At 44.9% G+C, this 24,745-nt stretch overlaps 1 protein-coding gene across 7 annotated transcripts in view; it reads right to left on the bottom strand.

The window, feature by feature from the left end:
- Positions 1-2,752: 2,752 nt before the first annotated feature.
- The window catches only part of atp9b (ATPase phospholipid transporting 9B), a 32,883-nt gene continuing 10,890 nt past the window's right edge, over positions 2,753-24,745 (bottom strand). For 2 of the 7 annotated variants that reach the window (XM_040188428.2, XM_040188429.2), the window contains 20 exons: positions 23,283-23,358; positions 21,757-21,833; positions 18,885-19,045; positions 18,649-18,791; positions 16,719-16,831; positions 14,835-15,086; positions 11,034-11,195; positions 10,655-10,747; positions 9,357-9,440; positions 9,045-9,215; positions 8,762-8,860; positions 8,570-8,659; positions 7,796-7,940; positions 7,566-7,630; positions 7,119-7,274; positions 6,886-6,950; positions 6,329-6,437; positions 6,180-6,237; positions 4,983-5,186; positions 2,753-4,524 (listed from right to left, as the gene is read on the bottom strand). In XM_040188428.2, coding sequence (XP_040044362.2) covers positions 4,052-4,524; positions 4,983-5,186; positions 6,180-6,237; positions 6,329-6,437; positions 6,886-6,950; positions 7,119-7,274; positions 7,566-7,630; positions 7,796-7,940; positions 8,570-8,659; positions 8,762-8,860; positions 9,045-9,215; positions 9,357-9,440; positions 10,655-10,747; positions 11,034-11,195; positions 14,835-15,086; positions 16,719-16,831; positions 18,649-18,791; positions 18,885-19,045; positions 21,757-21,833; positions 23,283-23,358 — 2,796 coding nt within the window. In that variant the 3' untranslated portion in view covers positions 2,753-4,051. Of the gene's footprint in view, positions 4,525-4,982; positions 5,187-6,136; positions 6,238-6,328; positions 6,438-6,885; positions 6,951-7,118; positions 7,275-7,565; positions 7,631-7,795; positions 7,941-8,569; positions 8,660-8,761; positions 8,861-9,044; positions 9,216-9,356; positions 9,441-10,654; positions 10,748-11,033; positions 11,196-14,834; positions 15,087-16,718; positions 16,832-18,648; positions 18,792-18,884; positions 19,046-21,756; positions 21,834-23,282; positions 23,359-24,745 lie in introns of all 7 variants that reach the window. The other 5 variants (XM_040188432.2, XM_078080814.1, XR_013450863.1 and 2 more) reach the window with 4 other exon arrangements.

Raw genomic sequence — 24,745 nt, 5'->3', positions numbered from 1 at the left:
TCTGTAATGTAGTTTAATTGATTTCAGTACTTGGTAACTATTAAATACAGCGCACAGCCCAATAGCCAGAATATCAGGATCTTATGCGTAAATCTGTGATCTCACAGAAATCACGGCTCGTTCTCATAAAGGATCATTTATTGCGTTCCTATTTGCACCCGTCGCCTTTTCCGGTTTAATCATAACTTCTCCACCAGAGCGCAGATATTAAGTGGTGTTTCTTCAGACACATTCAGTCCCTGCAGCACTTTGGCCGTCAAATGTGTTTACATTTATTGCTGCATGCTTATGTAAAACCTCCAAAGATGAGAGTCCAAGCCCGGACCGCCAACCATCCTCAGCCTTTATTTCCCACAGAACAAAAAGCTCCCTGCTCATATTTAATGGTGTAAGTGCAGAAACACAACAGCGGAGCGCTGACGGAGTCAAAGTGGACCTTCATGATCTAGTGTTTCATCTCTTGGATGAGGAATCGTCCTCCGTACATTAATGGAAGCCCACCAGCACGGGACGGTTGATGGAAAATACTTCTGTCTGACGTAGAACTTCTCCAACCCATAAGTGGGATGAAGACGCTTGCGCAGCCTGATTCTCAGAAGAACGGAACATTTGTACAATGAGTGTATTCCTTCGTATTTCTGCTGCTTTTTTGAGTAATACGCCGGAGGGAGACCTGCCATTATGCTATCTGGTTACTAAGCGACTAAGTGGGTCTGCAGCCATATTCCATCTGACTGAGGTAGTTTGAACATTCCAAAGCACCGTGTTTGTATTAAGAAACAACCAGTAGAGATAAAGTTACTGCAATTATGGAAAGAAGAGTTGCGACGTCTCGAGGACGACTAGTGAATTATTGACGCGACACAAACTAGATCACCGTTGCAAATGTCGCCAACTGTGATTTGCAAATTGCGAACAATGTCGTCGTCTTTGTCAGAGAAGTACTTTGTCATCTTCTCCACCTTCTCCTCTTCCTCAGGATGAATGTGAGGAGCTAGAGCTTCACAGTTTATCTGCTTTCAGTACAATTTTAGTGCATTTAGGTGACACTATTTCACAACGCCACTTCCATTGTCTTTCGTTTTTTGTTTAAAAGGGCAAATTGTAGTACACGGCCATTAACATCAACCCCTGTGAACTTTGGTCAACCCTTGGGAGGAAGGTTACCAAGGCTTTAATTAGCACAGACTCTTATCTACAGCTAGATAGATCGAGATTGAGATCTATCCAATTATCCGGCCCATCAGAGCTCCTCGTGCACCACAAAGACCGCAGCTGCTTTAGTGGAACACACCGCGTTGGTCTTCATGGTGCAGTGCGGGTCAAATAGGAGCTGCAGCACTTCTTTCCCCCAGAAAGAAGAGTGGGGACGAGGAGATGAAAGAACCTCCTAACATGTTTGAGCCAGCGGACCATCACATTCATCTCGGGTCTCTCCTCCAGCCCGCAAAGTGCTTCCCCCTCCGAGAGGACAAATTGATAACACATTGTCAGTTTGCTCCACGAGCGCCTCAGATTACGCAGTAAATCATATCTCCTCTTCTTCTGTGTACTGTAAAGCTTCCTCTGCAGCGTTCACATCCAACAAGCCCAGCCTGTAATTACCAAAAAGTGTTATTTCTAACCATCAGGGCTCTCTGCACAGAGTCGCTATTATGGAAAGATCCCCTCCAGCTACACAAGATGTCTCGTTACCGAGGAGCCCGTTCTCAGTGCGCGAGCAATCGAGCTTTCAAGTTGTCGTACTTGTGTCGATTACAAATTGGTTATTGACAAGACCAGGTGTTCATCTCCGATCAAAAAGGTCTGTTTCTCTGCACACCGATCATTCTGCACATCCAGCAGGAGGAAAGTGCAACAATCTTAAGTGGACTTTAAAGGAGACACGGGAACATGATCTCATGAACCTGCTTGTGACACAAGAAGAGCCAAATCAGATGGGCGTGTTGAGTCGGATGGTCTGTGCTGCAGGCTGACTGGGTGGTCTCATTTCATTAAGCATGAGACGTCCCCCGTCAGGTATTAATGAGCGGTGTGCTCACATTCTTAAAGAGGTCCAGTGTGCACTTTGTTGGCGCCAGCAGTGAGTTGGCAGACTGAGGCTTCACCCTTGAACCAACAGCGGGAGTCGGAGGCAGAAAAGCAGCCGATGGGTCGATCGTTTAAGGGATACTAGATCCATGTTTCCTGTTTGAGGCTCACACTATTGTTGAAATGAAATAATCTTAGAAGCTTAAAGGGGAGATATCTGGTTAAACCGCATCAATGTAAACCAATCAAAATCACTGCTTTTATATCAGGAGTCACAAGTTAAGTTTGTAAACCAAAGGTTAGGTTCTGAAAATGAAGTAATACTCAGGGCCACAAAACATTACAAAATACAGTTAACTTACTCGTTACCTTCAGCTTCATATACCAGAAAACTGTCAGAATGCTGTCAGTTAGAGACAGGAATGTGTGTCTCCACAGTAATAAAAAGCACGTCTTACATCATATTACTGAACTGAAGAGGGATTCATTGTATTATTAATCAGATAAGAGTCCGTCGACAATTTTACAGGTGAGATTAATCTCATCAGATCAGTAGTTCTTTTTCTTAAACTATGTTTGGATCAATAGCTCTAAACGGTCAATAATTCTGTGCCTATTAATGCTCCTTAATATCCTCCTCAGTCTCTGTCTCCATCTAGTGGCCACAGGATGAACATCACTCCTCTGCTCCTTTTACGACCAGAAAAGAGGAACTTCTTGGTATCTGTTGTCTCTTTTTATTATTTATCAGATACTAACATATAAATAACAGACATCGTTACAGGAAAAGCAACTTGACGAGAAAGAAAAGTTTATACAACATCACAGACCGCAACAGAAAAAAACAGGAATCAACAGTTGCTCCTCATAAGACCGTAAATCAGAAATGTTAAAACAAGTGGAATTGCTTTAAAGTGTCGAAGTTGCTCTCAACCCACATAATCACATCTTGTATTCTTCCTCTTAGTGAAGACAGATCACACAGAAGGGTTTTCTTCTCGATTTGGACCGAATAACAGCTGTTTAGGAATGATCGACCTGAGTTGGACTCAAATAGGATTCCCACAGAAATACAACATGACTGCATCTTGTTAGTACATGAAGCCAGTTACAATACTCATTCCCCCCCGAAAAACAAAACCAAGAGCTGAATGTCCACGTCTGCTACGGAAACCCAAAAGAGTCTCATTGACAATTAAGGCCGAAAAAACATCATTCTCACTTATTTAAGTACTTCGGTCCTTTCCAAAAACGTTTTGGTGCTCCTGGAAGTTGAGATCTGGCTGAAGTCACATTAACAGCAATGATGAGGCACAAAGCGAGGAGGACGCGTGCGACGTGCCCGTGTGATGAAGGCCGGCGCGCTGACGAGGCGCGGATCTCATCGTATACGTTCTCGTTTTAAGAGGCGCAGTGAGCTCTTACGTTGACAGCAGGAGTGATTCATGTATTTAAGGATTTATTTACTTACAGAGAGGCAGGAAAACATTCAGATGAATGACTTTTTATTTTCTCTTTTATCCCTTACAGCAACTTACCTCTGCTCAAAGACGCAGGACAGCAAATCTATTTATTATAATACCTGGAATAAAAAAAAATAACACTTTAAAAGCATTCCGAACCTCACGTATAAAAATCGAAACAATGAAAGCAACGCAGTGTATAAAATTACATTTGAAGCTGATTCGTTTCAAAAACCAAAAGAAGGCAGATTGACCCTTTTTTCACCGACAAACCGGGGTCACGTTAGAAGCGCCGCCTCTCGCACCGCGCCGCCCTTCCGCCCTTCAGGGTCATTGATGTCGTGTGTTTTTCAAGTAATTCCAAGTCTCAGTGACATAATCCAAAGAACATTTCATTTCTCTCCATGTGCGATTGTTCCAGTGGTTCCTCACCTTTCCATCACTCACAATCAGTGAGTGGGGGAAAAAAAAAAAAAAAAAAAGTAGAAAGTGCTGAAAGCTCAAAGAAGCACCGCAAAACTACAAAAGCGACGTAATCCCAGTGATCCGAGCGGGGCTCAGGAGGACAGTTTGGAGTAGCTCGGAGGGGAGAACTTGCGCTTCAGGTATTTGATAATATAGAGAGGAAGACAGCTGACCAACGTGATGGCGGACACCTTCCACAGGAAAGGCCAGGTGGTGATGAAGGACAGGTCTGGGGGGAGCAAAGAGAAGAGGAGAGGGTTCAGGTACACGCACCAGTGCATCGTGTGAATGATTCCACGGGACGGAGGCAAGTCAATGGAGCAACGAAAGAAACGCAAGCGGCGAAAAAGCAACACCAACACTCGACATTCAAAATCGGACGACGCATCGAATCCAATCACTTTGTCACAGCACTGAATACGAAAACGGAACAGTGGAATGACGCGAGCGGAAGAGACAGAACATGCTGACAAAGTTAAAGCATCGTCAGGGCACACGGACGAGCAGACGCGTTGACAGGCAGCACACCTACCAAGGAAGGCTCCAAAGGACACCCTGCCTATGCCTGCCACACACACCAGCAGGGACAGAGTGAGGACGGCACAGAGGTTACCAGTGAGCAGAGAGAAGGGAGGGGGGACATAAAAGTACAGAGCCGAGGGCCGAACAGCTGCACAGGCACAACAAGTGTGTGACGTTGTACTACCAAAGAGAAAAAAGAAACTACCATTTGATGTGTTCCCTACAGAAAGAATATCTTCACAGCTTTACCTCGACATCAGACACCGTCAGACGCACGCACGGCCGATAACGCTGATCCTGATTGGTTACTGAGCAACTTTGGTCAATCTGAACAAACCTAAAGTCTAAAGTGAATCTAAGGAAACGCAACAACACAAACTAACCGACTGAGGGAGCAGAAGCGCCCATGTTTTGGGAAGTTAGATCATTTAATAGTAAGATATATATATATATATATATATATGTTTATTTATCAATAAAAAATGCAAAAAGCGTGCTTACCAAAGTACTCGTTGAGGAAGGCGAGCGAGGCCAGGTAGCAGCCCAGGCTGAAGAACTCGGCCACCACCATGAGCCAGTGCCAGGTGCGGACGGTCAGCGCCACCATCAGCAGCTCGGTGAGGATCAGCGCCGTGAAGGAGATGGCGACCACGTGCACGAACTCAGACTCAAACAGCAGCAGCGCGCCGTACATGAGGATGCCGCCTGGTGGAGAGGACGCGTCGTTACGGGAGGGGGGGGCAGGCTGAGTGTGGGGGGGGTCTAAGACGTTGAGTTAAGGATTAATGTGTCTGGAGACGAGGAATGATTCAATAACCTTATTTGAGAGCGTAAAATATAAAAGATGGATAACTGGTTACTTTATTAATCCCCAAAGGGAGTTTTCTTGCTGAGGTGCTCTGGAGGGTCCGATTAACATCTTTAATAATCCAGACAGTCACTCATCTGTGGGCCCCTCATGTATCCCGATAGCCCTTTTTATCGTCATAACACAACACAAATTGAGCCTGACAGCCTGTAGCTGATGACATAATTGCTTTTTCATAGTCTTCATGCGACGCATTCCAGCAGGTCAAACTGCTGGAATTAAAGCTAGATAGGCGCTTAATATTTTCTTCCCTTTCCCGTCATTCCTCTAGTATCGTCTTCATGGTTCTTTTTTTTCTTGCACCCCCCCTCCATTCCCCCCACGGACCTGGCATGGGCCCTTTAATTAAAAAGCATCGAGCTGTCAGGAAGTCACGCTCCAGCAGGAACATGGATCTTTCTCGCACGCTGCATGGCTTAGCGATTACAGAAATATCGATTTACTGGACAGACAAAAGGTTGCATGTAGGGACGGATGGCGGTTGGAAACCCAAGATACTGAGAAACTGACTGTGTGAGGGTTGGAAGGGGCCCGGAGACGTGGTATTAAGGCACAGCATTCATGATGAAATGGTGGTTGAGGAGTTGCTTTGACAGTCTACAGTAGCAGAGCGGTCATTCTGTCCAGCAGTCTCCCACACAATAACCTCCATTAGTCCAACTAGAGGAGGACGGTTCAAAAGCAGAGCAGTCTCTCAGACATCGGAAGGCGGCTGGTGGTATCTTTGTGTGCATGTGTGTAGGACTGTTTTTATTGATCAGAATTAGCTTCAGGGGCGTACGCATACCTATAAAATATAACGACCTGTAGGATGTGCCAGCGTGCCGTACCTTGATACACACTTATCAGAACCCAAATGAGGAAAGTCTTGAAAGATAACGAGCGCCCCTGAAAGAGAGAAACGCAGGAGTTAAACATGCGAAAAACGGAAATGTATTAGTCGTATACGAGTGCGTATTGTGAAAAAGAGGTTCTTTACCTTGGTGAGGTCCTTATAAAGCTCTGGGTAGAGAAGCGCCATCTCTGGCTTCACGTCCTGGTCCAGAACCAAGGAGAACACAGGGAACATGGTGTACATGGTGGCATACCTGCACAGAACACCGCGCTCTTTAGATGCAGATTACATCATCGAAATCCACACATCTGTGCCGGCCTTTTTATATCTTGGCTTTCCAAACGTTGCTGTATTTAAAAAGCATAATGTGCGATATTCTCACGCCACGGGCCAAATAATCAAAACAATTACAAAATACATGGTTTGGTTGTTAAGAAGCGTGATTTGATGGGATGGTTTATTATGCATAGAGGTCTCCCCTCCACCGGCTGATTAAAACCAGTAACAACATTGAGAATTTGGTTTGGGAAAGTACTAGAAACATTTGGGATAATGTATAAAACACAACAAAATATATAAGCAAACTGTTGTTACATTACAAACAATGTGGAAGTGCCGTAATACTAATGTAAGTAATGCCAAACAGGCACCGTAGAGAACGACAGGCACTTAAACAAGCACTTATTTGGAGATGTACGTACCCGACCATGAGGAAACCCTGGTACAACGGCACAGAGGCAAAGTAAAATACTGAAGAGAAGACAGCCTGAGGATGGAAGACAAACAGTGTCATTGCTTCAGCACCAATCTCAAATTAAAACCAAGGACATTCTTTGAAATCAGACAAAAAACACCACTGTGAAGGTCAATGAAAAGAAAACCTAAAAATATTTAAAAGTTGCAAACGTGTATTGGTTGTTACCGACTGCTGTACCTGCATGGCGGAGATGATCATTCCTCTGTGCATGACGAACTGACCCAGCGCCGCAGAGCGCTTGTAGCTGTTCCTGCCGTGAACCATGAGCAGGCGGCCGATGTGCTTGAACTGAGTGATGGAGAAGTCTGCAGCCAGAGAAGCCTGCTTCCCTTCCTGTGTACACACACACACACACACACACACACACACACACACACACACAAAGCTGGGTTGTAAAGCATTGAGCCTCTTCAGTACCACCTGCTCCTAGATAAATAAATACACCAATTAACCTCAAAATTGTAAATAAAAAGGTAGAGGCCGGATGTGTAACTTGAGTTTCAAAGTAAATGTGCGGTCAGTTAGAAGCCATATTCAAGATGTTTCACGGTTGGAGTCGCCGTCCTTCACAGTTCAGGGAAAATCTCTGGATTAACTAATTATTTTGTCTAGTGAAACGTTTACCTTTCCTTCAATTCCAATACCACAGTCTGCAGCCTGGATCATACTGACATCATTTCCTCCATCTCCTGCAACAAAATAAGAACAATCATTCATTTAACATGCTCAAGGACCTTGCTGGGTGCGTCTACTGCTGATCTTTGACTGCCATCTTGTGGTTAAACCCAGTTATATATATTTTTGTGTGTTAAAACAATATGCTGTGATAGAAAGTAATGTCTGTCAACACTTGCCTATGGCGCAGGTTCTGTTGGCTGTGTGCTGCTGGAGGAGCGTGACGATCTGGGCCTTCTGAGTGGGAGAGCAGCGACAGCAGACCACCGCCGGACACTGACACGCCAGCTCCACGAACTCGTGCTCGTAATACCGCAGGCACACCTACAGAGAGACGGGGAGGCAGAGCTCAGCTTGGTGTCCATTGTAATTTATCCCAGTGCGGCAATCAGTTGGACTCGTAGGCCACTGGCAAAGCTTGTAGAACATGTAGATGTCTATTTCCCAACTAAAGGAAGGCAAATGGAAAAAAAAAAAAAAATGTGTGATCTTTTTTTCTCACTTGTGTTTGACTTTCTTTAAAATATTGTCCTTGTAAACAGATTTTAATAAACGATTATTCTGACTAAAAGTGCGGTAACCGTTTTTCTACTTCTTTTCACAGGTTGAAAAAAAAAGTTCTTAATTCATAAACACCAGATAGAGAGCAATCAGTCTAGACTGGAATTATTCTTTAAAATGCATCACCAGGATTTAGATTTTGTCACCTATAAATAAAAAATATTAATATTAAATAAATAAAAAAATATTATTGCTGAAAAGTTTTGGTTGTCTTGCCTATAAATACGACAACCGACAAACCAGCATCTTGCAGTGATTTGTTTTGCTCCTCAAGTCCTTGGTTGTTTTGTTCATTGTTTTTGGCTGGGAAGTATTTTCTATCCCTCCCATGGCGGGTTTGGCTGCATCATCTCCAAAGAAATGTCCCCGTGTGCTGTGTTGTGTTGCAGTACCTCCAAGGAGTCTCCAGAGATGACCAGAGCACAGTCATGTTTCCTTCTGAAGGCGTTGAGCTCCAGATGGGCCTCTCCTCTGCTCGAGATCTGCTCAACAGCCACACCAGAACTTAGGCTTTTTGTATTTATCGTAGGCGCATCATGATCACAGCGAAGCGCCGGGAAAGAGGGACAGTCAAGCAAGCGTACCGGTTTGAAGACGTGGATGTCCTGGTTTCTGGACACCAAGTGGGAGCTTTTGGCGATGCACGTAGCCGTCTCCAGCTTGTCCCCCGTCAGCATCCAGATCTGAGCAGGAAGCAAGAAGCCAGTTGACTGACGATGTGGCATGCAAAGGGTTTAGTGGATGCTTAAACACAACTAATTAGCGTTCATGGAGTAGCATCTTCCTCCGTGTTGGGCATCTGATCAGCCCTGAATCACTGTGGACATTATATTTGTCATTTATTTGCTGCTCATCTCCCGCGCTAACCTTGATCCCGGCGTTCCTCAGCAGCTCCAGCGTGGGCCTAACGTCTGCTTGCAGCTGGTCCTCCACACCGGTCAGACACAGTAGCTCCATCTCCCTCTCCAGGCTCTCCACCACGGCCGCGACCTTCAGCCCTCGGTCGTGGATGCTCAGCTTCGCCTGGTTGTAGCGGTTCTGCACGTAGAGTGGAGGTGGAAAGGAGAAAATGAGACACTAACCTACGATCATAAACCTAAATCCAAGAGGTATCACGTTGCCAACGTCGGTACGCTGTGTTATGACCTCAGGCTCCCAACCAGCAGCCTCCACTCTCACCTCAAAGTCCTGATACTGCTCCTCGGACAGAGACTTCTTCGCCACCACCAGCGTCCTCAGGCCTTCTCGGGCCATGTTCCCACACTGACGCACAGGAGGGGATGAGGTTAGTAAATGTTATTGAGCGCGCGCGCACACACACACACACGGTTTATTATGTTGTATATTTTATATCAACTTATTTTCCAAAACTTAATTTCTTGAGATTAAGGTTGATTTTATTCATCTCAAATAAACGTTACGTCTTTAACGAAGGGTGAAAATGAATCCTAACTTTGTGCGGCTCATCAGTCCTGTTTGAGCGGTTGCTGCATAAAGACACCATGCACAGTGGTGTCAGTAGTGGCATATACTTAGCAACCCCAAAGGAATCAATATGGAATAATATGGCCTGTGGTGAGATTCAGAGGGCACAGTAAAACAACGGGCTGGATGGCGGTTTATTTTTAATATGAAACAACGATGGGGCGCTGATTGGTTATTGACAGGCAGAGTAACCGTAGCGCCAGATGATCTGACAAAGGGGGATATTACTGCCACATCTAGAACGCCATAGTTCAGGAATATGACATACGGTAATTACTTCAACTCGATGTAGGTCACTAATTAAATTAAACTCTGCCCCCCAGTGCTGGATGACTCAATAATGCCAATATAATTATGAACATTTGCACACAAGACCTTTGAGCACCAGACTCCACGAGTCTCTCCATGAATGTCCTGAACGCAGGAGGGTACGATCACCACGGGCAACAACAACGTATACGCTTGTCTATTGGTTGTACATCCACATTTCATAACAATTTACACGTTTGTCGGCCGTCAGCCAGCAGGGAGAGGCTGTCTGTCTGTCTGTGTCTTTGGGTAATCTGGCATACTAGTGGACTCATCGGCCAGATCACTTTTTGTGTACATTAGTGACTGTATGCTCAAGGATCTCTGGTGATCCACAGAGAAACCGGTTACATAGAGTCACTCTACCCGTCCGGCTGTAAGGGATTGTTAATTGTAATGAATTACCCACTTGATTACTTAAGTTATGATCCACTAAAATAATGCACAGAACTAGATCTCTGCTCTGCTGCCATGATGACTGAAAAGGAAGCATTCTTCTAAACGGTCTCATCCAGAGGGCCTCAAGTAAGAAGATGGTAAAACCTCCTAAATGTTTTGCATTGTGTTAAGTGTAAATATGTTTCGAGTCAGAACCACCAGAAGTGTTCCCGTGCTTCACATTTTGTTTATGTTGTAAGAATGCACCCTCAGTATGTACTATTTATTAGCAACACAGCTTTTACCTCTTCTTCCAACCAGTCGTTGTACTGGACGATGCTCGCCATGGCAACGTCAGCGCCCTTCATGTAGAAAGTAATTTCTCCCGTCGACTCCTCCTGAACCAAATTATAAACAATCAGCATGTTTCCCTTAATGCCAAAATGGAAAATGATATATTCCCTTTCTTATATTTCACTCCGAGTACAGAACGTTAACTTTGAGAAGAAGATGGCACAGAGCATTGCAGTGATGCAGGGGTTCGACTCCAAAACTGCTGCAATATAAATGCATGAGTTTCATCATGTATTTGGGGGGAAAACGTATTAAACGCATGAAGGCGCTGAGACGCCACACGGGAAGGCGCGTCCACACATCATGATGGTTTTATACAAGTTTCCACACCCTGACGATGATGCCCATCCTTTTGCTCTCGGAGGTGAAGGGGAAGATCTGCAGGATGAGGAAGGAGAGAATCTGTCCCGAGGGAGTCCTCAGCTGCAGGGAGGCCAGGTCTCTGTTCACCAGGGTGAGACCGACGCTCTGCGTCCAGCGCACCAGCTCCACCTGAGGAACGAATAAAAAACATTTTTAACTGACCCCATTGAAGATGAACAAGGAGCCAGTGAATCGTAAAGGCACGACTCCAACAACACAGATATAGGATGCAGGTCAAATATATCCCACCCATCATTGGGAGTTTACTTAAGAATATGATTGATGAATAAACATCAACTATGAGAAAGAAACCTTGATGAATAAGGGCACATCTTAGAATAAAGATAAAACAGGTTAAAGGTTAAAACAGGGAAATGACTTGGTCAAGAAACATCCTAAAGCCTCCGGTCTCACTGCGCTGGCGTCTGAAAGACAAGGCACCAGAGAGTTACGGCCTCTCCAGAGCCGCCGAGCTCTCATTCAGCTCCAGATAAGTGATTTTCTGTTTCTCTTTCCTCTTTTCCTCCTCAGCAGGAACTGCGGCCCCCCTGAGTGAGCGATCAGCTGCACACGACTCAATCCTCAATGGGTTCATTTTCAATTTGCTCACTCAAAGGTTGTTATTATACTCTGACCTACAAATTGGAACTTCCTGTTAATACCCCTCCGTTTCCACCCGCCCCCCTTTGAGCTCCGTAAAAAAGGAGCTGCCTATATTTACTTAACACACATCTGTGTGTCATTATCCTGGTGTGTGTACGTAACACACACACAGACACACACACAGGATCCTAAACCCCGCTCTTCCATCTACCCTTTCAGCTGTACAGGAACTATTTAAAGCGTAGTCAACTTTGACACGAGCGGCACGCGAGTCATGTGTTACCACGGTAACAGAAAGGAATACTTTGACGGCTTAAGCTACCCGATCAATCGTTTCAACTGTCCTGCAGCGATCATGCAAATCTGCAGCGCTGCCTTTAAGCTCAACAGCAGCTCAAGCGTGTCAGGAGCATCAACAGTTTAATGCTCTTCCTGCGACGTCACACTGCTGCTGAATAGCAGCGCTGTACCACACGAACTACAGAAAGAGAACATGATGCAGAATCTCCATGAATTTATTCTGCTTTGAAGTGATTAACGTCATAACCTACACGAGTCTTGAGCCTCACTCGGGACATTTCGGCTTTTCATTTGGTTGGTTTTTAATGTTTTGGTTGTTTTAACATGTATGGCAAACATTTTGGAAAGCAAAATGTTTGTGTGTTTCTTTTTAAATTTCTTTACTGTAGGTATTACCGTTTTAAAACATGTTTCTCATGTTTACCCAAATAAATGCCATCTCCCAGGTTTATTGCACACAACTACATCAGTGCTGATGCTAAACATTTACATATCTTACAATATGGTTAATCAAATTGATTTACCCCCTAAAATGACAATAGTGGCATTATGTAAAACACTGACGTTTACAATCATTGAAAATGTATGAATATTTGGCATTCATACACAGGACAGACGTAGGTTGAAATATCTGAACAATTACTTATTATCAGAGGCACAGTATAGTAATAAGAATCTGTTTTTTACCTGGTGTTCTACTTTAATTAAAAACATGGCACCTGCCATTTGCCTGGCAACCACTTTTAAAAATAACCATACAAGTGTCCAAGTATAAAGACCTGATATTATCTGCGTATTTAAGGAACCCTCTTCCCACTGGAATCGCCACTTCCATCCAATTGCACGATTAAGCACCCGACTTCCTGCAGTAAGCTCATTAAACTGATCTCACAAGGGTTGAAAGGTCACGGGGGAGGGGGCGGGGGGGCGGCTGTTCACAGCGCGGCTGACCAGCAGGTCAGATGACCCCCCGTGCTGACCTCAGCGGCCGGCCCACTTCATCTCCTTAACGACGGCTCGTCACATAAAGAGGAGGCCGGGCGGAGAGCCGGGGGCCAAACCAACCGGCGCTGACAGGGATCTGATGCTGCCGTCGACCAGAGCGGGGAGACAAGGGAGGGGAGAGGGCTGCAAATAAGAAAGGACAGGAGAGGGCACAAAGAGCGGAGTACAAGGGGAAGGGAGCGCCGCGCCGACAATCACAGACCTCCACCTCTCATCGTCTCCGGGAGGAAATTAAATATTGATCAATTCAAGTGAGAGACAAAGGAGAGAGGAGAGATGGAGCAGAGTGGGCGGAGGTATAAATAAATATATACATCAACTCAGAGGGGGGGAGGACAGACGTGCAAAATGAAAAAGCTGAGATTTATCTTTTTACACCTTTTCGTTATCTACATTTTGATTAATAGACTTATAGACTGGATCTGCAAGTCTCACAGAGGCTTCACAGAGGCTCTGTGTCGCAAGGCGATAAACATGCCAACTGTCCTAAAAACGGGTGCGTACGTGAAGACGAACGACCCATCGATGCGCTTTAAACTTCTCTTTCTGCAACTACTGACAGTCACTCCTGATCAAATATCGTTGCCCGTCTTCCCGCTAATCAATTATCATTCGCGTTCTACTTCTCTATTGATAAATTCTCCAGTATGATTAGAGATGTGGGTTACACAGAGAAAAGGAAGCCTTTGGGGATTGTTTCTGTGCTGCATCCTTCATTCACCAGAGAGGCAGCAAAGTGGCAGCGATGAAGTGGCTTAACCTCACAGAGGAGTTTGTGACCTCCGACTTTGGGTTCATGAAGTGACTATTATGAGAAACGAAGGTCATTCAGGACGACCAATAAAACGCTGAGTGGAGCCAGGAAACCACAGAGGGACAGATGTTTTTCCGTGATAATCTCCTGTGGTTATTCTCCCCAGAAGGGAAAACGTGTATGAAATCATAGACGTGAGACATAAAAAAAAGGCTAAATCTCGCAAAGGTTAAAAAAAAACAATGGCTAAAATGTTGCAATAACCCTCAAATCCAAGTCAATGATTTAGAACAATGAGGAATGAGCATTTAGTATGAAAAAAAGATGTTTAGACAGTAGTCGCGTTTACATTGCAATTGTCAAGCTAACCTTAAAATTGTTACACACCAAGTGTGATAGGCACATTTCCAGCAAACAAACGCTTCTTGAGAGTATCGTGGTCAGAAGTTACACGCTAGGCTGGAATCAGCCAGCAAACGGAGTGAAAGAAATAAAAGCTGTGAACAGGAAACAAAACATCCAACCAGCTACGAGGCACAAATGGAAAGACGTCTTCCTAAAACTATTTCAAGTAGGAAGATTTGACTGTTGTTGACCATGGTGTCCCGAGAGGAACACAATGCAAATATCCAGGGATTCTCCAACAATGGAAGCAGCTGATCAGTCACCTTAACTAAATGCTTTCCATTATCTGTTTGCCACATCAAATCTTTCACGACCGCGATTTTAAAAACTTAAATGAGCGGGAAAACGTATTTTTGGGGTTTTGAGGACCTTTTTTAAGTTTTAAACGGTGTCTATTTGGCGTTTTCTAACGAGGCGCTGACACTTGAAAGATGTTGACGGCTTGTGACATGTTGCGCTGCAGATACTCCCCCAGAGGTGTTTTAACATTAATCTGGTTAAATAAAGGACACTGGACCCCTTGGACACCTTTCGACATGCTGATCATGAGTTGCAAGTAGAATAAGGAACTAATCTTTGGAAGCAACCTCTGAAAACCAACATCACCAATCATGCATTTTAATTTAAATTTCTTAAAAATAACCTTTGACTCCGGTTTTGGATTCAAGCTGGACGGGCTGAAAACCACGTCTCGTGTTTACCTCGTCGGGACTGGAGGCCTGGTAGGTGCGGTTGTCATCGCTGAAGTCCTGGTCGGCTTCGGCGGACTCAGTCTCACCGTTGACGGCGGCGTGCGACTCGTAGACGGGCGTGACGTTGTGGCACAAGGCGATGGCCTTCACCGCCTCGTGGATGCGACTGCTGACACTTTTGCGGACTTTCGGGCCCGACGTCTGGGGCTTCCGCGGCGGAGTAGAGCCACTGGGGCCGCTGTTGGAGGGCTGGGAGGTCACCTGATAGAGCAACAGACGTAAATGATGCCTCGCTGTTAATAGAATCAGGTGATATGTCTGAGCGATGGCTTTAGCACGCCATCATAGCCTAAATATGCTTTCACACCATCACCATTACATGCATTTGTAGGCAAATGGCTCATTTCCATTTAATGAAATAGGTGACGAGTATAGTCTAGTATACACCGCTTAAGAAAATAAAATAAAAAAACTCAAATGCAAATGAAATATGTTGTTCAGACCAACAAGTTGTTGGTTGTTGTGCTTCCACAGATCTAATCTCGCGCTCGCAGCCAATTTATACCACGAGTGTGAACGGACCCCCTCGACACAGCGACGATGTCTCACCGACTACGATGCGTCATATCTGATTTGGGGACCTTTTGTGTGTTCCCCTGTTTTGACATCAGCCATCAGTTTGAGTGGGTGGTGAGTTGCGAGCAGGCAGACAGCCCAGCTGCGTTTGACAGGAGGGGACGCGCTCTATCGAAGCATTTGATTTCAGCTGATTATTAACCTTCGATCCTGCCAGAGAGGGAGGGAGGGCCGATGGAGGGTACAGTAGGGATGACAAGCTTCATCAGGAGTGACAGGAAGATCAATAAGAGATCATTCATTGGGGGGGTGACAGCGGACGGGTTTAGTGCCTGAGATACACGTACGAGACGTTTGTGAACGCACAGCAAATGAAGCTTTCCTAGTGAGAAGAGCTGCATTAGGTAATTATAGATTAGTCAACCAGTCCAACAACATTCGAAAAGTGTGCATACACCAGAAGAACAGCAACTAATGTTTACTACTATTATTACTCTTCAAGGAGAGCATGTTTTCTCAACGTTTTAAATACCGTATGAATTATTATCTGTATATAAAAAATACTTTAGAGATTTAAACAACTTTCTTGTTGCGGCCCTAATCTGAATGGATGGACTACTATTCAAGAGAAGTGTCCTGTAATCATAAAGCTGTGATAGTAAATAAACAGCGACATGACAACAAGAAGGGGCCGAGGCTCTGCCGCTCTGCACTGCCTCAGCTGTGCCGCTCCAAAAAGAACTAGTCATTTTTCATTAGCGGAGATTACACATAAGGGTGCGGGGCAGATGGTTTCAGTGTCGACCAGCTGCTCGGAGCTGGCTGACAGCGAAACAATATCACCCTGTCGAGGCTGCGGCCAGATCTGAGCCGCGCGGCGAGGAAAACACTTGCTTACAGTATGTGGCGTCGCTCGGGTGATGCATGAGCAACGCGGGATTCTTTCCTCGAAAACGCATCCTTAGCGAAATATAAAAATGTATTTACCTGACCTACGGGGAGAGGCATGAATAAGCAGGAACAAACTATGCATTTCAATTCATCCTTTCCCTTTAATACTAAGTGACAGGTTTGGTCTGTTTGTCGTCGGTTCTGTCCAGCGTTACATGTACATCATTTAAATTTGAGTTTATTTCCTGGCAATTACTTTATACTGCTAAAATCAATAAAAAAGGAGACTATTCAGGTCTCTCTTCACGCTACGCTACAATGTCCTGCGTGGAGGTAGTGTTAATGGTTAGCGGAAAAATTAAAATGAAATTAGATATGAAACAACGGAAGTAAAAACTGATAATACTGTAATAACTGTAATATTACCTGTGCATATGACTGGACTATGTGGTTCTGGATCTCATCCATGGTGTCGGTGCCGTAGGACACCGTCCCCAGGTGCAGCCGCTTGAAGACCATTTCGTTCTGTGTCAGAGTGCCTGCATGTTCAAAGTGCCAGTTTAGAGGTTAATGAAGCAATGACATCCAATACTCCAAATACCCCGCAGTTACCGTTTCTGTTGCTGTTCTTGGCTTGAATCAACAGAGTAAGCATTCATATGTGTAATTTGTAGGTGAAGGGAAAAGATTTGGTAATAAGACGGGTTCAGGTTTCCGTTTGCAGTCTGGATGGTACCATCCAATCACGCTCCACGAGGCTTTGGGTGGGAAAGTGTAACGCGTTGGCGAGACTATCGTCTCAACGACTTTACCTTGTAATGGTTTGAACAATGTAAAAACAATCCATACCTACACGTTTGTCTCTTAACCCAGACTCCAGTCAAACATATCAAGCTGCTAAGGAGTGTCAACAAGGCCCAACACACACAAACATTTTGCCTGGATATCCACCAAATGCCAGAAATACTTGGCTTACAGGGTGCTGCAGAGTTTTTAGTCACAATGTAACAGACCATGTAGGAGAAAGAAACGTTTCAAGGACCCTGTAACAAAGGATAATGGTAACGGAGCACCTTCAAGCAAGTAGTCACGGGCAAAATCTAAAGAAAATCCATTTTATGAATTCATGCACTATTCAAAAAATGTAAGAGCAACTTGGTTTTATGCAACTGAAAAAATACATCACAGGTGTCTAAATCACACCGGCACAACATCAGAGCAAAAATGGAACATTCTCAAAGCTTCTCTGAAAGCGCGCACACACATGCACAGAAGGTGCACCATTTGTCCTCAGAGGACTGCCTACAATGCATCATGGGACCTGCAGGCTGGTGTGACTGCCTTCTCATTGACCTAATCTCATTACCAATATGGAGTGCATGCCCTCGCTGACTAACAGACAAGATGCACCGTTGCATACAAAAAGACTGAGCGGATGAAAAACAAACTTTGAAAACGAGGGCAATGGCCTTTAATGGATGTCTGTTGCCAGAATGGGTGCTGATAGAGCATAAAGCTGATTAGAGGGCATCTACCTCCCAAAAACATTAGAGCACCGGGGTTAACCAATTCTATTGGATTGATTGTTTGTTCTTCTTTCCATGCACTTTAACCATCAACCTGGATAAATAGGCTCTACGGCTAATCTTTCCCTACCTAGATCAGCGGGGTAAGACAAAGCAGCATGTTCGGGCCGCCGCAGGAGCTCATCACTCTGGCACACCGGCTAACATCAGCAAAGAGCAGCCATTTGTTACCAGAAAATCAGGCCGTGATTGTGAATTGAAGTAGACGGAGGATAAACAACACCAACTCAAGATGATTTGGTGAAGTCTTTTTTTTAATTCATTGACATGTTTTGCATCAGATCAGATTCGAGGCTTCTTGTTCAACTGCATTAAGTAGATTTGTTTTCATGGGGATTAATGATGTTTCAATACACTAGATCTTTGAACTTAATGATCAAAGTATCTTTTTTTTGTGGATTTTTTAGTCCAATTTGTAAGCATTTGATGTAGATTTTATTGGGATTATTGCATGATGTCTTTTTATCTGCTTCTTTTTAATGGTTATAGTGGAAAATTGGGTGTCACTGTTAGATTAGGTTCCACCCACCAACTATTATCCCGTTACAACTCATTTGAGTGTTATTTTGTTCTAATTGTCCAAAGTATTCCTTCATGTCTGGTAACACGTTGTGAATGATTGATCGCCGGGATCAGGGACTGAACGTGTGGCACCATAGACGCTGTGCAAAAACATTACAAAAGACTAACTTGACTAAACCAAAATAATTAGGCACCGACTTAAAAGCTACTGTAGAGGTGGGATTTTTTCCGTAAGCCTGGAAACTTACCGGTCTTGTCGGTCAGCAGGTAGACCAGCCGGCCAAGTTCTTCTGGGATGGTGCTGGTCCTCACCACAGTCCCGGGGATGTTTTCGTCCTTCATGATCATCCAGCCGTAGGCCGACTTCCCCATGTCCAGGTTTACACGCAAACTTCACATTGGAAAAACAAAGCTGGAATGTATCACAGAACTACCACCAATTAAAACAAAAACTGGGACAGAAACTGAATTAAGGTTTCGGTACCTTATGGGGATGATGTAGGAGAAAAGCACAACAAATCTGAAGAGGTTGCGGAACCAAGGACCCACAAACCCTTGCACTGCCACCATGACAACAGACAGAACCACTTGGGCCAGAAACAGGGCCTTGGTGAGCCGGTTCAGCTCCAGGTCCAGTAAGCCCACCTGTGGGTACAAGAGGTCACAAGATGCAACCACATCAAGGCCCATTCATTTCCTCCAAGCAGGCTCAGTGTTTCCCCTTCCATCATATTACTCTCCCCCTCTTGAAGGTACAGTTCATTTTGTTTGATTAGATTTTTTATAGAGCGCCAGATACAACAGAAATAATATAAGTAATAAGTAAGTAATAATAAGTAATTTAAGAGATCTTGTTCATTAAACACAATAAAAAGCATTGTGCTATTTATGTCACGTCAAGTAGACAGAGCCAGTAAACCTCGGGGGAACTTTTAAAGACAATGTGATATGAGTGGGAATTAGGTTTGGCACTTTTAACACTCCTTCACTTGAGGACAATGATGATTTTCTTCAATTGGAATCAAATCATTTGACTGGAGATTTAGAGTAAACATCTTTTTCTGACAGCTTACGCTCGAGAAGACTCTTTGTAAAGCTCCATCTGCTCCCAAAGCCGGACAATATGCAACACAGAAAGCCAGTGAAAGACATTCTTAGCTGCAGGCTTTTATCATGCAAACCATGTGTACGACTTAAACACGTTTATTGGCCACAAGCTGCATTATTGTAATGCCCAAGTATTGTCCTTGAATGAGGGTCAAAGGGTCTCAGATAGATAAAGTTCCAATATTGAAATGGCTTTTTGGAAAGAGAAAATACAACAAAAAAAGGGGGGGGGGGGTCAGAGTTGGCCTTTATTTTTTGAGTGCATCTCCCAGCCAATGGAGCATGTGGGAAAAAGATGTCAAATAAAGAAGTGCCCTTCCCCTTTTCTGGCAGCGCTCACAACGGAGCCCTGTGCACAGAGAGCTTTCTTCTGACGCACCACGCTTACAAAAACAGCAGAACATAACATCTCTCCTCCCTCAAATAAAGGGAACTGGCTCTGAAAAGGAAGGGAGGGAGAAGGCGGGAGAGGGGGGTGCAAGTGTGTATAAAAAGCTGCGGAATTCCTCCACCGCCCCAAACCCCCACCAGGCCCATTCCCCTGAGGACTGGGAGGACTGGGAGACCAGTGTGACTGTTAAAGTCCCAGTAGCAGGGCGAGCAGGAGAGGAGCGTAAGGAGAGCGACATGGTTCATGGTTGAGCTATTGAGAAAAATAGGGGGTTTGGGTGGATTAAAATGAGTAAAATTAAGACGGAGAGCTCAGTAGGTGCCTGGAAAGCAAAGGATCCCCTTCTGCTTGAACAATGGCCAGTTGAAATTTTCCAAGCTCTGGCAGGGATCAGATGAAGTCATTATTCATTCAGTCAAGGGGTGGGAGGGAAAAGACTCAATTACCTCAACCTAAAGATGCTATCAATGAATTAAAAATTGCATTTTTTTACTCCATTCATCTCCAAGCCATTAAAATGGAAAGGAACGAATCAATCAGCCTGGGCGGCTTGTATTTCTGCCACATGAATATCCATCGGCCTAACACAAGAATATCGGGACCTCAGGAAGGAGTGGGCAGTTTATAAATTATGGAAGTCAACAAAGTAAATTGAAATGGACTTTTCGTTTACAGTTTGAGAGCCTTTTGCAGACAGTCAGTATCGGGTGCTTTGATATCTACTTCAAACAAACCCTCCTTATTGACGAGCAGCCTCTCGCCCAGTGACATTGTCCGGCCTCTTTACGCGGATGGAGGTCCATCTCACAATGCCGAGACAAAGAGCGAATCCATGGCTGACTCTTCTGTCAGATTGATCAACTGCAGGCTTTGTCCTGCCCGGTGTCACAACAGATTATATGAGGCCAAAACGTTCCTGCGACTTTAGCCGCACTGCATCGACTTTCCATCCCCGATCTCCAGTCTGCGTATTGGCACTTCAGACATCATCTCCTTGAAATATTGAATTCCTCTCAGCTGTCGGGTTTACACAAAAACCGCGAGCGAGCAAACTCGCCCCGCCCCCCGCCGCCCAGTCCTGCCTGCCCGCCCGCCCGCCCGCCCGCCACTGTTCGACCGGCCACATCAGCGTTCCCAATAAAAGACAACGGTGTCAAAACTGTGCTGCTGCAGGGGAAGGTGTGTATGTGCCTCCAGCAGTCGACCCGCTGCGGTCTCGCTTGACTGTCCGGGTAAAATCTTATATTTAGAAGCAGATTTTCATCCATCTCCCCAATCTAAGGACACAACACTCAATGGGGATTCCGCGGGATTAACTTTCTGCTGAAAATGCCATTTAAATCCTCGGTTAGTTAATTTGCTTTTTGGTTAATTAGCAGCCAGCGTTGACCTTTTGGATGGACAGGTCCAACTTTATCTAGAAAGTCAAGGTTAAAAAACCACCTCCCCATTGTGATTGATTAGTGATTAGAGTCCAGAAGGGGGAAAAGCGATAGCGAGAGGAACAGATGTTACTTGTGCAATGTGTCTCATCCACTGAAGCTTGTACAAAACAATGAATTAAAAAATTAAAAAAATACAACAAATCAAATATTGTGTCATATTGTGCATATTACCAAATCAGTTGAGTTGGGGGGGGGGGGTGGTATAGAATAATGCGGTACCACTTTTTAAACTGAGGATTTGTTACCTTGTGTGTTCTAACATGATAGTAAACAGAAGCTCTTTAGGTTTTGGACTATGAACCATTTGCTAGTCAACATTGAAATGAAAAACTACCCTTACATTTGAACTAGCAGCAACTAAAAAGTCTCAAACAAATCACAAAGCTACAGGAACAACCCAAAAGGGTATTCACCTTGTTCTTGGCATAGGATGTGTTGAGTACGCTTCTGGTCTCCTTGCCGGTGTAGATCACCACCCCGATCACCGTGCCTGCCAAGGAGACGGACAAGGAAAGTAATGCTGCTCATTAACTTCACCCCCCCCACACACACACACACACCTTGGTGAAGCAAGATGAACTGCATGAGAGGAAACACAATAAGGCTGAGCTGAAGCCGCTGTGTCTCATCGCCACTCAAGCCGACAGACAGGAGTTTAATACGCTGCCTTCAGCCGCCCTGTGCAAGCTCATAAAAGCTGATCAATACACTGCCATCTTTATTTGCCAATTCATTACTGTGGCCTTATTACACAGGATTAAGGGGGCATTAATATTAAATGAGCTTAATGGGAGCGCAGAGGAAATAATAGTAAAGGAAATACAGCCCCGAAAATCCCCGAACTATTAAAAAAGGCAAAATGGGCAGAAAACTAAAAAAGTGAAGAGCAGAGAGAGACTGAAAGGTGACGAATTGCTCTCATTGACTTCATCCAGAAATATGGGGCCGTGTGACAAATGGTTTGCGGCTCAGCGTGCAGAGGGGTCTTCAATTTGAATATGCAAACAAGCAATTCTCTGGTCACAGCTGGACGGGGGCCTGTGAGAGAGTGAATGTGCGTGGCGATCTCGGGCCGCCTCGAGTGCCCAGAATGCCGCTGAGAGTCTGTCAAGGAGAGGCTTGTGGGGGATAATGACATTCCAGAGCAGCGATGATGTAAGGGGTCCGAGTCAGGCTTTCTAGTGCCAGTCTGTGGGTGTGTGTGTGTGTGTTTGTTCTTCTGGTCAAGGTCAGGCCAGAGGGGAGAGCAACAACCGCAAATCAATGGCGCGGCCGTCGCCGAGAGCGTCGCAAACACTCAACTGACACAGGCGCTTCTGTGGGGAATCGCTAAGTCGTAGCGAGGGAGGATTACCTCAGCTCCGGGTATCCTTTGAACGAGCGAGTGGCGGTATCAAATCAAACTCTTTTCTAGGTTTAATGCGCCGACTCTTTGTGGCGAGAGGACTCGAGGAATCACTTAAGTCGTTGAGCAACAATGACGAGGAGGGATTGGAATGGGTTTTGTTTCAGGGTTTTAAGCCATCAGCTGCGTTTATGTGAATTTAAATGTTTCTACTGTGATCCACGTTTATCCTGCTGTGTGACACCAGGGGGGGGTGGAGGGGGGATGGGTGGTCAAATGAAACAAGGGGCCCTGTCTAGACATATGATCCCAACACCCCTAATCTTTCTACCAGTTTAACAGTCCCAGAATGACATGAGCGCTCTTAACAGTGTCCTCTGTGATCATAATTGCACATAAAAACAAGTGGCCATCTTTTAACGGTTTTGACTTTTAACTGTCTGAATGTAGTTCTGATACCTCTAAAAGACCTACAGAAGTAAATAAGACCAGCAGGGAGGTTATTCGCTCTTTGTATGTACTTATTTGACAAAATGGATGGATAGATTTACAACACAAATGTCATTTCAAGACTAAAAACTGTCCTTGACTTACCAGATGCAACAACTGTGCTGGCCCAAAGCGTGTTCTCAATACTCAGACTCTCGTGGACCTGTGGATCTGCGTCTTCCTACGGGGAACATTGGAAAAGGAGAAGACACAGATTTCAAGATTGCAATTTCAATATTTCTCTAAACGCTCACATGTCTACAGAGCTTCAATAAGTGAGGCTTGTAAGTTAATAAATATGTTAAATGATTCAAATGCATACAATCAATGACTAGGTGAGAGATACCTGCTTGTGGAAATAACTTTTTTGCCATGTAGCTAAAACAACATGCAGCCATGAACTTGAGTATAAAAAAGGAATTATCTTTTTGTTAGAAACAAAACTAAAACAGAAGCAAAGACCGGACCCCCATAGTTTGTCATTTCTGCCAATTTAGTTTTGTCGAGGCGGACCGAATTCTGCCAGAAAATGAAAGTTTTTGGTGTCTGCAACGGAGGGAAAGGAGCTCAGCTGAGAACCCACACGGCCTCCAAGGTGCCATTCATTTCCCAAAGCACCTGACACGGTTGTGCAGACTGTAGCAATACACTGGTCCCCTTTATCAATACTTCCACTACAACTGGCATGATAGAGGCTTCTTTTAAAACAGTATAGAGAGGACACATAGATGAGATTTCAGTGATAAAAAAGGCCCAGGAGAGCCTCTTGTTTCAACCCCCCCACCCCTACTCTGCTTTACTCCTCTCTCTTAAAGACAAACGCTGGAAAGGGCTGGAAAGTGCAGAGTCGGGGCTCCGGTTTCGGCTCAAATTGCCTGCCCGATATGATAATTATGATACCTAAGCAGCCACATCCTGTCAATCCACTCAGACGCGGGAAGAGGAGCATGAACCATGAATGACAGAGCGTCGCACTGCGGTGCTCATAACTGCAGAGGGGGTCTGGATAAAGAGCGCAGAAACAAAGCCACCATATCCTTCACGAGGAAAAAAAGGAAAGAAAAGCCCTGATAAATAGGTACGGTAATTTGCTGCGAATCTGTGGGAACCCTTTTTTTTTTTTTTTTTTTTGCTCTCCCCCCATCCTGCTCGGACTAAAAGCACACACTATGCAAAGGAAAGCCGCGGAGGATGAATGAGCGGAGGAAGTGCTCGCTCACTAAGCCTGGTGTGTGGCCAAGAGTGAAGACGGGCCACAAAGCCTCCCATTGTACCGGAGCCCTCCTCTCTGTGGGGGCTGCACTAATCTGCTATTAATAAAAAATAAGAATGAAAAAAAAAAAAAAAAAAAAGAAGAAAAAAAAAATGGGAGAAAGAAGTTCAGAGCAACAAGCGGGACGGATGGAGCTCAGAGAGAACCTGCTTGTGATGGAAGACGTGTACGGCTGCCTGAGATAGCAGCCGGCCTGAGGAGCGCGCACACAGGCTCTCATTGTCCACACACGCGGCAGTGATGCACGTCTTCCACGTCCATCCGGCTCCTACAGAAATACTGTGCGAGTGTTTGA

Source organism: Gasterosteus aculeatus, chromosome 10 (assembly GCF_964276395.1).
Source record: "Gasterosteus aculeatus chromosome 10, fGasAcu3.hap1.1, whole genome shotgun sequence".
Lineage (NCBI taxonomy): Eukaryota > Metazoa > Chordata > Actinopteri > Perciformes > Gasterosteidae > Gasterosteus > Gasterosteus aculeatus.
This window is presented reverse-complemented; position numbering and strand designations above follow the sequence as displayed.